This window comes from Notolepis coatsorum (genome assembly GCF_963971535.1).
Source record: "Notolepis coatsorum genome assembly, chromosome: 9".
Lineage (NCBI taxonomy): Eukaryota > Metazoa > Chordata > Actinopteri > Aulopiformes > Paralepididae > Notolepis > Notolepis coatsorum.
The window spans coordinates 143,861,222-143,875,896 of record NC_140173.1 but is presented as its reverse complement, the minus strand read 5'-3'; the positions used below and the strand labels follow the sequence as shown (position 1 = coordinate 143,875,896).

General features: G+C 42.6%; 1 protein-coding gene across 2 annotated transcripts in view; it reads right to left on the bottom strand.

Annotated features, from left to right (window-relative positions):
- The window catches only part of gclc (glutamate-cysteine ligase, catalytic subunit), a 56,557-nt gene extending 42,114 nt beyond the window's left edge, over positions 1 to 14,443 (bottom strand). The window contains exons 1-2 of one of the 2 annotated variants that reach the window (XM_084321296.1): positions 13,938 to 14,443; positions 1,781 to 1,893 (exon numbers count right to left, since the gene is read on the bottom strand). In XM_084321296.1, coding sequence (XP_084177422.1) covers positions 1,781 to 1,893; positions 13,938 to 14,087 — 263 coding nt within the window. In that variant the 5' untranslated portion in view covers positions 14,088 to 14,443. Of the gene's footprint in view, positions 1 to 1,780; positions 1,896 to 13,937 lie in introns of those variants that run through there. The other variant, XM_084321297.1, reaches the window with a different exon arrangement.
- Positions 14,444 to 14,675: the final 232 nt, after the last annotated feature.

Here is a 14,675-nt window from a genome sequence, read left to right as displayed (position 1 = left end):
CTTCTCTGACTTTAGAAGGGAGCTTCTCTGACTTTAGAAGCATCTTAGGGAGCTTCTCTGACTTTAGAAGCATCTTAGGGAGCCTCTCTGACTTTAGAAGCATCTTAGGGAGCCTCTCTGACTTTAGAAGCATCTTAGGGAGCCTCTCTGACTTTAGAAGGGAGCCTCTCTGACGTTAGAAGCATCTTAGGGAGCGGCCTCTCTGACTTTAGAAGCATCTTAGGGAGCCTCTCTGACTGTAGATGGGATAGCCTTCTCTGTAGAGACTCTGCCTTCTTTTGTAGTATTTAGACGAAGAAAGAAACTAGAGCATATTAGCCGCCACCGTCTCTACAGGTATCCTATCCTCCCGAGACAAACGGGAGGAACAGAAACCTAGGCTATAAAGTTTAGTTCAAGACTTTATTATTATACTTGCTGTAGGGCATTGATGCACAGCAATATCTATAAATTATAATAAAGTAAATCATCATGGCTATGATTTAAAAATATAGTCTAATATTTGCCCTTAGACTAAACAAGCACACACATTTTCCCACCACTAGAGCATATGACAGGAATGACTTCACTTATTAATAACCCGAGGCATTCCTCCCCCACGCCTGCATAGGACTATACCCGTCTCCCTAAATAAATACTTTTGTCACAGACAAAAAGTGACAAAAGTATTTATTTAGGACGGGTATAGTCCTATGCAGGCGTCGGGGAGGCAAACATGACAATGAATGGATGCTCAACAGCTCTGCTGTTACAGAATAGACTGGCTAACCAGATGCAGCCCTGAGCTTTCCTGGCTTTGGGGTTGAAATGTAACTTCCCCTTAAGCAACTAGCTTACATGCGTTATCTGGCTATATATTGGGGCTATGCTGTTGTCTCAATCAGTTGTCTCATTGTTAAGCAGCTCGACGGGGAGTGAGAGTCACACCGGAGTCTTGGCAACATCGCCATGGGGCAAGCGGTTCACTGCAACAGAACGTGAATAGAGATTCTTTCTCAACTATTTAAGATCGCAGACAATGTTACCCGACATACAATAAACAACTCTTTGTTAGATAAATAAGCGTGTATAGACACAGGGCCTCACAAGGCCTCTTCCTTCCTTGTTTTGTAGCCGTGGTGGCATTGTGTACGCAAATCGTTTGGCATTTGCTTCATGTCTATCCCTGTTTGTCCTAGTTTTGGCTCTTGTGTTAATATTTTATTCAGTTTTGTTGTCGTTTCTTTTTATTAGGTAAATTGAGATCTAATTGATCAATTATTTTATCTTTTTTTTTTTAAGATTTGTTTTTTGGCATTTTACTGCTTTATTTCGGACAGGCTCAACAGAGAGGAAGGTTGGGAGAAGATATGGGGGGGAAGATGCGGCAAAAGGTCTCCGGGTCTGGGAGTCGAACCCGGGACGTCCGCGTTGCACTGCAAAGCATTTTACAATTAGTTCCTCACATTTTACCCATTCACACAGACATTCACACACCGATGGCGGAGGCAACCATGCGAGGTGCCAACCTACTCAATGGGAGCAGTTAGGAGTTAAAGTAAGTGTATTGCTCAAGGACACATCGACATGCTGCCCAGGAGGAGCAGGAATCGAATCGGGGACCTCCAGATGACCAGACAACTGCTTTACCTCCCGAGCCACCTGTGGTGGTAGAGGAAATGTGCAAATAAGCCATGTCCCTAAAGAGTTGGTAGTACCAATAGCAGCTCTGTTGTAGCAGACATATGCCTAGCGTGAGCGTCGTTGTGACGCATACATCACTTGTGCAAAACTTACTTACTTGGGATTTACATTTTCACCTTTGCCTTGAAGAATGTCCAAAACGTCTTCTCCATTCAGAACAAGGCGAACTTTTTCATTCTTCTCGTCCCATTCGACCAGCATATACTCCACCTGAAACAAAAACAACATATAGTCACAACAAGGACTGTAACTGAGAAACGTGTTACTGCTGACTGACGAGACTTGTTAAGACTATAGCCAAGGTGCATGGGTAAGGCTAAGAGAATTATCAAAGACTCCAGCCACCCAAACAACTGCCTCTTTGAACTGCTGCGGTCAGGCAAGCGATACCGGAGTCTCATGGCAAGCAGTAGCACAGAAAGACTCAGAAGAAGCTTCTATCCCCAGGCCATCAGGATGCTCAACGAACAATAACACTATACAACAACCATCAGATGCACACAGCACACACATCCACACGCACACACTCACTTTAAACAAACAACTCACTGCAGCACCCACTTTACACACTTTAGAACGCCTAAACACACTTTATATTTATTGGTAAAGAATTTGCACTACAACCCATACCTCATTACACCTTACTGTAAATTGTACCTAAATTGTACCGGCTCATCCCATTTCTGCTTTGCACTATATAGTATATTGTATAGTATATTGTATGGTAACTCAGTTACTTCTACTCTGCATTGAACATTGTACATATGTACATACTGGACACTTGTGCCTACGTACGTGACTTCTATTTTATACTTGCTGCTATACTTATTTTATTTTATACTTATCTATTTTTGTCTAGCACAGTCTGGAGCGTAACAGAAAGAAGCATTTTGTATAAAAGTATTCTGTACTTCTGTATGACAACTAATAAAGAAACTTGATAAACTTGAGGACATCCACTTGACAGTTGGTTGGAAAACACATCAACTAGCAGGTGAGATTGATTACATGGCAACAGAGGCCTGGTTTTAGAAGAGAAACCCCAACACTTCTAACGTGACAATGCTCATGATGGTATAATATAAATGGACCATCCAAAGCGCTTTACAGCTTCTGCCTCGCTTTCACCCATTCACTCACACACCGACGGCCGGAGGCGACCATGCAAGGTGCCACCCTGCTCATCAGGAGCAGTTAGGCAGGGGTTAAGTGTCTTGCCAAAAGGACATTTCGACTCGCTGCCGGGAGGAACCTTCCAATGACCAGACTGACTACTGCACTACCTCCTCCTGAGCCACTGTCGCCCCACTAATACCACCGATGTCGGTACGTTACGTGCCCCCCCCCCCCCCCCCCCCCCGCCACCCTTTTTGCTCCCGTAATCCTAATTTCGTAGGAATTTTTACATTTTCACGGTGCGGTTAATTTGTTGCCTGTAGTAGCGCAACCTATATTTTCCAGGCTCACACTCGGATGCCGTCACATCCATTCCAATTCATCAATTATGTTTCCTTGACGTTGACTGCGCTACGCACCCCATAATCCCCCGTCTGAAAGGGGGATTAATCTATAACAACAACATTCCACATCGTTTGAAATCAAAGCGTGTTGAGCTTGAGCTGAAACACACTGAGGTCTTCTGGCCTGGCAGGCACACACACAAGGCACAGTCCGGTTACACAACTTTCAGCCGACAGACGAGTTTCATTTCTTCAAAAGATAAAAGATAAATCCACGTCTGAACATCATCATGATGCAGTTTAAAGGTGACGCATGGTCATGAAGCTCAACGGATCTACACATTAGCAGAGTCCTTTCTGTTTATCCAAAAACCATACCCATGTCTTCATTAGACGGAAATGGCTAGCATTTGCTAGAAATACTATTCCAAATTAATGTTTTCCCCCCCCTATTTATTTTTATTTTTTCCCCTCTATTTATCTATCTATTTATTCTTACACATTTGCACTACCTCTTCTACCTCATTTTTGCATTTATCATTTTAGTTTTGTATAGTGTTTGGTAGGGGTGGAAGTTCGGTTCGCATTCTAACCGTACACCATTCGGTACGACCTCCACGGTTCGGGGCATGTGTGTATTGTTCGCAAGCCAGGCTAACGTTACATTAGCCGCAAGCTAACCGTGGAAACCCTCACAGCGAAGTGATTCCACGACACCAGTTCCATTAGTAAGGAAGGGGGGGGTATATTGACGAGGCTTGACAACAGAGGTTCAAAGATAACTTCACATTTTTTGGCTGTTGGTTTATAATATTATATCATCAGGGCTTCTCCTTTCAACGCAGTGTTACTGTTGACTATTTACTTCCTTGTGTGACGTCACTTCACATACGGCATCCAAGACACTCAAAAAGCAAAAGCGTGTTGAGTCGATTAGGTACCATGCAGTGAAAAGCGGCATAAGAGAATACTTCATAATGTTTCATGCAATTAAAAAGTTAATATATATTTAGTACACATGATTTATTTATTTTAAATAACAGTGACTTTTCCTTTTTGATAATAAAGTCTAGTGCTGGTTGAGCATATGCATACTTTATGTTGATGGGCCAGTGTTTCCCACAGGATTTTCAGAGACTATGGGGGGTGAACCTCCGACCCTTTTTTTGTACATTTTAAAGTTAAATGCATCAATCTGGTGCACTTTGAGAGCAAAATAAAGAGGCTAGATCTATGATGAACTTTGTGCTCAAAACACAAAATCGACTAGACTAGTGTAGTGCTTCCCAATCCTCTCCTCGAAGCACGTCCCCAGCCGTTCAATGTATTTGTTAAATTCCACCACCACACCAGCACACCTGATTCAACTTAAAGGAAAACTCCAAAATTTTGGAAAATTAGCTTATTTAACATCTTCCTTGGAGTTTGTCTCTCTGCATGCATTAGGCTTAGGGAACGTGTGTTTACTGAACACAGCAGGCGTGACTTCTCAGGATTTCTCCATATTGTATCCGGAGTACTTTCTGGGAGGTTGAATGAGAACTGGAACCCTGTGTTCACGCCCCAAGATAATCCACATGGCCAGGAAGAAGACAGCCGACCTTCTCGCAAACATAATATTCCCGGTCACCAGTCAAACAAGGTGACACAGCATTACAGCTGCTCCTGGTGCCGCTGCTGCTGCTTAGCAACAGTCTCCTTTCTTAGGTAATAGCTAAGCAAAATGCATTATCATCCACAGCAATATGAATTGAATATGTGACTCCTCTGATATACTATTCCTGTCATATCATATGCATCAGAAACGGATGACAAAAACGAAAGGCTAAGTTAGTTTAAGAGAAATATATACCTTCAGCTCTATTAACCTCTTAAGCCCGGAGCACTATTTTCTGAAAATCCGCCTAAAATACATACCTAAGTAAATGGAATATTGCTCCACTTCTACTACTTTTTTTTTCCCCTTTTTTCTTTTCATGTCAACATTCACACGCACAATATATGCTTACCTAGGATTAGACTTGATTCAACAACAAAGCAGTCGGAGCAATGGCAAGCCTGAAAACTGTCGAAATTGTAGTTATTTGAAGTTTGGATTTTTTTTTTTCACGACTGAGGTAGGTAAATTAAATTTCTTGAGACTAAAGTACCGAAAAAAGGTACCGTTGGGTACCGGTATCGATTCACAGGTACCGGTACCGTATCGGTTCAAATGTGAAAAATACCCATCCCTACTAGGGACATCTATGGACCTCAGTGAATGTATTCCCAGTGTCAGAAATATTGTGTCTATTACTAGGCTTGCTTAAATTGTGATGAAACAAAGGAGAATATGAATTATGATTTTTCTTTGCATCTTTGACAGTGAATAACACCATGCTAATAATGACTAGGGATGGGTACCTTTCACATTTGAACCGATACCGGTACCTGTGAATCGATACCGGTACCCAACTGTACCTTTTTTCGGTACTTTAGTCTCAAGAAATTTTATTTACCTACCTCAGTCGCAAAAAAAATAATCCAAACTTCAAATAACTACAATTGACAGTTTTCGGCTCGTCATTGCTCCGACTGCTTTGTTGTTGAATCAAGTCAAATCCTAGGTAAGCATATATTGTGCGTGTGAACGTTGACATGAAAAGAAAAGTTAAAAAAAAATAATAAAATTATTATTATTTTTTTTTAATTCGGTTTCTCACTTGATTCGATACTCGGTAGTACCGACGTGTTTCGGTTCGGTGCCTCAAAAGTACCGAATTCTGTACCCATCCCTAATAATGACCAGACATGAAAAACTGCCACTCGTTCAGTACCTTCTTGAGATCATGTGTACAACAAATCTAAGGAAATGAATAAAGGGAAGATGATTAAACAGAAGGTTTTGTAGATACAGTACTGAATTCTCCCATCCGGACCAATGCTATTTGAAATATTATTATAGAATAGCAGGCTTATAAATTACCTTATTATAGCCAATTCGCACATTTATGGATTGTGCCAAATCTTATATTTCAAATGCCTGAGTTCAATTTGGATTTAGTATCACCAGGCCTGCATAAGAACAGATAATGAAATCTACTGTATGTACAGTAGCTTTTTTATTTTTATCAGGGTGGAACCGTTTTGAAACTAATTTCAAATCTAATTGTTGCTACATGCTAAAAATAGGGAAGATAAACTAACTGCGCTTCAATATATGTCAATAACGTTAAGTGTTGTGTTTATTACCCCGAATAATAAGAAATATTAAAAAGATTCATACAGAAGTAATGTGCTTGAAACCCCATAGAGGCTTTTGGGAAGTGTCGTTCGGGGAAATTCCAACGCTCATCGAAAGGTCACGTTGTTCCCGACGTTCAAATTTTCCAAAATGGTCAGACCAGTTCTAATATCAGCTTCGGACCAGTTCTAATATCAGCTTCAGATCAGTTCTAATATCAGCTTCAGACCAGTTCTAATATCAGCTTCAGACCAGTTCTAATATCAGCTTCAGACCAGTTCTAATATCAGCTTCAGACCAGTTCTAATATCAGCTTCAGACGAGTTCTAATGTCACTTCAGACTAGTTATAATATTTGAGCACTGTCCTGGTCTCCTCTTCAAGGCCTTGGTCTATATATATATAAAACAGATCTATAAATGACGATGTTGTGTCCATTTGCCTAAACACCTCACAGGTTTACGTGGCCATGGGAACAGTGTTCATCTGGACCTCTAGTATAAAAGGAAAAAAGAATGTGCGCTCATATTGTAAGCGTTTCCATTTACGCAGGTGTAATTTTTGTTCCCCCTTCATTGTATTCTAACGCCAAAAGGGGGCTGCAACGATTAGTCGACATAATCGACGATGTCGATTATAAAAAAATCGTCAACGAGGAATTGTTGCGTCGATTAGTCGTTAATTTTTTTTTAAATGTATTATAATTTTTTTTTTTTTTTTTTTGCACTACCTATCTTTGTGAAAGTGGCTTCTCAGCTCTGGTCCAGCTGAAGACTTATTAGCTTAACATAACAGACCGACAGTAAGTTTGGGGGAACTAATGGGTTAACTGGGGATGTTGTTTGCTCCTGACAAGAGTCTCAAAGTCTGGGGTGATGGTAGACAAAGCAACTCTGAGGTCATGCTCAATGTCCAATCTGTTCCTCTGCTCTGTCTTCAGCTGGACCAGAGCTGAGAAGCCACTTTCACAAAGATAGGTAGTGCAAAAAAAAATATATATATATATAATATAATTTTTTTAATATAATTCTTTTCCGATTAGTCGACTAATCGAAAAAATAATCGACAGATTAGACGACTACCAAAATAGTCATTAGTTGCAGCCCTAGTACCCCACACACCACAGATTTGTAAGAAGGTGGTGTGTCCTCAAACTGCTGCTCCGACACCGCTCGCCATGTTCAAGTGTTGTATAACTCCAGTGTTGCTGTTACAGTACTTGCGGAGAGGGGTTTCCTCATCCCAGAGTGTGGACATAGATACACACACACACACAAAGATACCCATGTACCTTGTTTAAATACTTCCTAAAGGTCAGTGAAGTCCACGACCATAACACCAGAGGGAGTTCCACAAATCATGTTCAACCCAGATTCGGCTCAAACAAGGGGCTAAAGTTAAACTAGTTTTGCAACTATGCCACAATAATGTGGAACGCCCTACCCACAGCCGTAAAGGAATGTGAATCCCCTACCCTCCTTCAAAACCGCTCTCAAAGAGCACCTACGGGTGGCTGCAATTAGAAACTGGTCCCGGTAAATGTCAAATGGTGTGTAGATTCTAGGGGTGGGACGATATATCGATCTATTATCATTATCAATGATCAAATAGGATCGATGCAACGTAAAAAGATCGATTCATATTGAGATACTCTTATTTTGAAAATCCCATGGAGTGTCGTATATGTCCGCTCGGCTCGGATCAACAGCACACAGCAGTAGCGTCTCTAGAGCGTCACTAGAGCAAGGCTAGTGTGCCTATTCTGCGTGCGTGCGTGCGTGCGTGCGTGTGTGTCAGGGCTCTACAGTGCGACCATATTGCTCGCAGTGCGAGTGAAGATTACAGCCTCAGTCGTGCTTTTTTTTTCCTCTGCTGATAAATCGTTAGAAAACTACAAGTCCCACATTGCACTCAAGCCAACGGTCCAATCACAGTAGAGTGACATGACTGGTTTCAAGGGAAATAAAGGAAATGACCAATCGGAAGCTCTCATTTGCCTTTTTACTTCCTGAAAGTCCGCCATTGCGATATGCGAGACTTTCCCGGGACAGTAACATTCAATTAATGTAATAACTTATTCTAGTCTTACCAATAGCAATAGATTTTAGAACACCTAGATTTATCGATAGCAATAGTAATATAACGTTAATGCAACAAAACTAATGCCTTGCTTTGTTAATCATAACGTTGATGCAGTAGCGTATGTCGTTGTGTTGGCTGTAACGGACATGATAATAACATAACACTACTGTGTACACATTAAAATTGCGATAATCGATTCTAACATTTTCAAATCGATGCAGTTGAATTTTCCCCTTAGGATCGATGCATTGTTACACCCCTACACCAAAGTCAATGGCCCACTGTGTGTGTGTGTATGTGTGTATGCGCTAACTTGGCTAGCGTTATCAACAGCAGAGGTGGGTGCAAGCGGTGTGACGTAATTGGCAGAACACGCAAACTCATAAACAATGTTTCTGTACTGGAGGTGTACAGTATTTCAATAGGCAACCCTGAAAGGATTATTTTTCTAGAAGAGCAACACTAGCCAATACATAGGCATTGTATGCATAAAAGGGGCAAAAGCTAAAGTTAAGTGACTGTTAAGATGGGTCTTGAACATGGAGTATGTGGGGCACTCTCTAATCACAACTGGTAGGCTATTCCAGTAGTTACCACCTTTAACAGAGAACACAGTTTTAGCAAAGGTAGTATACCGAAAAGGCACCTTACAGTCCCCTCTACTGATGGCCCTGGTGGTAATGCGAGTGTCTCCTTTTTGTTCAATGTCACTGCCTTTCTTATTAGGCCTAGTTGTTGGCTACAACTTTGCCACAGTAGGCATTAATCACTTAATAGTTCAAATGTCTGTGTCCCATTCCCCTTTGCACACGCAGATACAGTACACACACACGCACACAGTGGGCCAGTGACTTTGGTGGTATGTGCTATTGCACAGAATGTGTAGGAGGAGCTTGGCTATGAGTTTGGAGGGGACTATGTGAATGCTGAGCTGTAGTCGATGAACAGCATTCTCACAGTTCCCCTGCCTCTGGTCCAGGTGTGATGCTGCTGTGTGCAGCACATGGGCTATGGCGTCCTCCGTGGACCTGTTGGAGCGGTATGCAAATTGCAGGGGGTCCAGGTTGATGGGGAGGGAGGAGCAGATGTAGCCCTTTACTAGCTTCTCAAAGCACTTCATGGCTATGGAAGTGAGAGCTACAGGGCGGTAGTCGTTGAGGCAAGCAGGCTTGGATTTTTTGGGTACAGGGATAATAGTGGACTTCTTCAGACAGGTGGGGATGACAGCCTGTTCCAAGGACAGGTTAAATATGTGAGTGAATACCGGGGCCAGTTGGTCGGCACAGACTTTTAGGACGCGGCCGGGGATGCCGTCCGGTCCTGCTGCCTTCACTCTCTTAAAAGATTTACTTTCTTAAAGGTCCTCCTCACCTCATGTTCTGTTACCCTGAACACTGAGTCTCCATCAGCAGTGTCCCCCCCTCAATTGCAGTGGATTGTAGGCTGGTGTTGTTATTCCCAGCCTCAAACCTCGCATAGAAGGTATTGAGATCATTTGCTAAGGAGATGTCACTGTTCAGCTTGAGAGAGGTGCCTTTGTAATCTGTCATCGTTCTGAGGCCCTGCCACATAGCTCTAGAGTCAGCCTGTTCATATTGGAGTTCAATTTTATCCCTGTAGCGCCTCTTTTCTTCTTTCACTGCCCTCCTCACGTTGCATATCGCCACCTTGTGGTCATTCATGTTGCCTGCCACAAGCCCGGCGTTGTAGGCTGAGGTGCACGCTTTCAGAGCCTCACGGACGGATTTGTCTACCCAGGGCTTTTGGTTTTGGTAAACTCTAATTGTGGTAGTGGGGATTGTTTCTTCCACCAAAGTACAAACAAGTCCAGCACTGTCTCCGTGTAGTCGTTAATGTTATCCGTGTTATCTCGGAACACACCCCAGTCTGTACATTCAAGTGCAGCCTGTAGCGTTTCCTCTGATCCCACCTGAATCGAATCGTATCGTATCGTGGCAAACTTTCTGATTGTAACGGAGGTACCGCAGTCTATCCACAGTCACGAGGTACAGTAAGTGAAGTGGCTGTGGACGTTAAGCGGTACTGCAAGTAAACTCACTCCCCAGAGGCATCCAGACCCAGTAGCAAGAAGTGAATTCACTTCTTGCTTAGTGGTCTGTGATGCCGCCCGCGATGCGGGCGTCCGGGGTTCAACTCCCACTCAGGGCGATCCCTTAACAGGGGTTGAATCGACTTAACACAACGCAGACAAGATCACACCGGCTACATGTGGTGCCGCTAGACCCGGATGCCCTGGGTGGAGTGAGTTTAGGGGGGTGAGTGTAACGGAGGTACCACAGTCTATCCACAGTCACGAGGTACAGTAAGTGAAGTGGCTGTGGACGTTAAGCGGTACTGCAAGTAAACTCACTCCCCAGAGGCATCCAGACCCAGTAGCAAGAAGTGAATTCACCTCTTGGTACAGTGGTCTGTGATGCCGCCCGCAACGCGGGAGATCGGGGTTCAACTCCCACTCAGGGCGATCCCTTAACAGGGGTCGAATCGACAAATACACAACGCAGTAAGATCACACCGGCTACATGATATCGGAAAATATCATATCATTGTCCAAAGAATCAATATCGTATCGTATCGTGATGAAACTGGTGATTCCCGTAGATTCCCTCCTTGGCCGGTAAATTATGGAGGCTACTCTAACTCTGCCACCTTGGCGTGTAAAGAAATTAGGAGCAAACTTTCTGAATTAGGGACATTTATTTTTAGAACGCATCTTAAAGAGCATGGCAGCAGCAATAAACAATGCACAGCAATATACCCAATACTTTAATGCGTATTGTCAGTCCAAAGAGTCAGTTAGTTACCATTTGTAATAATTACATGACCTCTACTCTGTCTGCAGGAAGTCTCTCAGTCTCCGCTCATAGAACGGCATATTTCTTCCGTATCAATAGTCTATGAATGCTATGCAAAGTGGGCGACATGTTGTTGGCAGTTTGTAAATGCACAAACACGAACCGAGGGTTTCTGAGTCATGCCCTCGCTCTACCTAGGTGCTTGCTGTGCCTCACCTGTCCTAAACCAAGCGAAGTATTTCCATATATCCAAACACATCTGACAGAGAATCATATGCTGTGTGCTACATGCCCAAAAGGCAACTCCAGGCAATGCCAAAAGGTTACATTTGTTCCCTGATCACGGCCAAAGCACATCATGTAAGTTCATGATCATTGATGGAGGGATAGATTAGGGCATTAGGCTATTTCAACCTTACCAATAAAAGGTCAATGTTTTATATCATAATGTTTACTCATTTCCATGACATCTACTACAATACCCATAAGCATTGTCACAACACCTCTGACGCTGGTATGAACATTGACGTCCAAAAACACAAAAAACACATTGTCGGATAACAATCTTGAGTCGGGAAATGATGAGTTTGAAATGCATATTGTGTATTCTGTCTTGTTTGGACAATTTCGATTTGGGAACATTATCTTCCCAGCAATGCAATCTTCATTAACACATCCTGCGCCAAAACCGTCGTACAACGTGTTTCAAGGTCATGCTAATTCTGCCATTCCACGGCGTACGACGTTATTGAGATCATATTTCATTTTTTCGCCATGGTATTCAGAATGCCCTCACGGAGCCTGGTCTGATGCAATGGGAGCCTGCACAACTCTGCAACGCTTCAATACTGCCGGTACACCGGGCAAATGCGTCCGGCACTCACATATTGTTGCGGGACTCTAGACACACATCGTATACATGGATCGCTGCCATAACTCAATAATCGATATGATTTGGGCGTTAATTATGATTATACAAAGTACAAACCGGAAATGGATCTAGGAGATCACCGTCAAATAAGTGGGATCTTTTTCCTCCAGTCTCATCGGCGAACGGTAAGAGGACGCTGACGTCATTTTCAGCGTGAGTGTTTATTATTATTCATGCAAACTGCTCTGATCAATATATCACCCATACTACATAAAGCATTTAATGACGATCACGGAATTATAAACGACCCCCCCCCCCCCCCGTTCATCCGCGCATGATCAGTCATAACGTTTAGGATCATGTACAGTTGAAATTTTTAATATAACGTGTATCGGCAACAAACGGCAGTTGATAATCTATATATGCGTTTATGCCTATAACTCACGTTCTAGGAATTACTGCAGAAAACGATAAAAACATATTTATATTCTAGACGGTATTTTCGTATGAATCTATGAATGAAAAAGTATAACGTTCCTACATCCTGAACGATAGATAATCGATGTTGAATGGGCCATAGTAATGTCAATTTAGCAATACAATTTAAAAAGTTATAGCCCTGCAAAGAAGGTGAACATCTCCATAGGCTTAGACTGGTGGCAGTGATCATACATTGATGGATAGAAGCGTGGCAGTTAATGTGTTAAAGACCGGTCTTGAAATGTATGATGGAAATTGTAGTAATTGTGCTCTTGGTGCGATTAGGTTTCTCTCTCATATTTCAATTTAAAAAAAAATCATCATCAAACCTTTATCCAATTGAATTACCGGTAACAATTGGATAAACCCAGATTGATTGATTGAAAACTTTATTAACAGATTGCAGAATGGGTACAATACAGTACGGCTCAATACACAACAACTGCTAAGAGGATGCAGACCAGACAAATACTTTAGTCTTGTTTACATCGGGGTCCCCCATTTTCAATTCAATAGGACATTTATGACATACATACAAGACATACAGAACTGTGTAGTAAAAAGAGATCATACAAAATAAGAAAATATATACATCCGAAGGGGAAGAAACTGTACATTGGCTGTTCATAAAGTCCTCGTAGTAGAGAGCATAGGCAAAACTCTTCCGGAATCAAACTGTCATGTGATCCCCAAGTCTATTTTGGTTTGCAAAACTATGAACAGATAAGTAAATGAGTTAGCAGCAGAGTTCTTGTGTTAAACCACCAGATTTATGGCTGGATAGTCTGATGATGATAGTAAACTTATGTGACATACGCCACTTCGTATACAAAATAAAAAATACAAAATAAATGTTTAAAATACTAATAAAAAAGCATCACAACCTAATGAATGAAATAGAAATAATCGTGGAGTATCAATTGCACTGATGATTACACACAAAAAAAGTGCAGATGTAGTAGTTATAACGCCCTTTTAAATAGTGATCATGATTGAATTGATTGATTGAAAACTGTATTAACAGATTGCAGAATAGGGTACAGTAGTACAGTACAGCTCAATACACACACAATTGTTATGGGGATGCAGACCAGAGAAAGACTTTCGTCTTGTTTACATCAGGGTCCCCCCATTTTCAATTCATCAGGAAATATATGACATTTATGACATACAGATAGACAGTACTGATGCATCATTGCATCATGCATCATGCACCTGCACAAGCACCACCACGGTCCATCATGGATATTATCTCAGTGACACACAAAAGAAATATGGTAATAATAATTTGAAGAAAGAAAAAAAAATCCATGATGATTCCTTACCTCATCGCCCCATTTCAACACGTCCTTCTGGCGCTCCTTCACCTTATTATAGATGTTGAGGAACTGCAGGATGCCATGTTTCCTCACATGGTCGGCGTACCGCTTGGTCTCTTCCCAGCTCAGCGGGGAGCCTTGTGACAGCAAGCCCATGATGAGGACCGACGTGCGGGCTGACCCGGCGGCGTGGTGACGGTCTCTTACTAGCTGGCTGGGGCTATATTGTTGCACTTGCTTGCTTGGCCTGGACGTTAGCTTAGCCAAGTTAGCTAGTTAAAACAAAAAAACCTTTATACATAAAAAGAACAAGAGACAGCCAGGCAAGTGTCTTATATTTCCCCGTGTTGAAATTACTTTATCCTTTTAGGGGAACGAAGTGAGTCGATACTTCGGTGTTTGTTATCAAATTCTTTCCCGAGAGTTCGGCGGTGTGTGTAGACAGTCACCACCAGCACGGGTACCGACCGAGTGTGGACTGCGGCGCGAGGAGACCCTGCTGCCAGCTCTGCTACAGTGCGACTGCGCGAGGAGACCCTGCTGCCAGCTCTGCTACAGTGCGACTGCGCGAGGAGATCCTGCTGCCAGCTCTGCTACAGTGCGACTGCGCGAGGAGACCCTGCTGCCAGCTCTGTCACAGTGCGACTGCGCGAGGAGACCCTGCTGCCAGCTCTGCTACAGTGCGACTGCGCGAGGAGACCCTGCTAGCTCTCTCATAGATATATCTATGCTCTCAGTAACCTC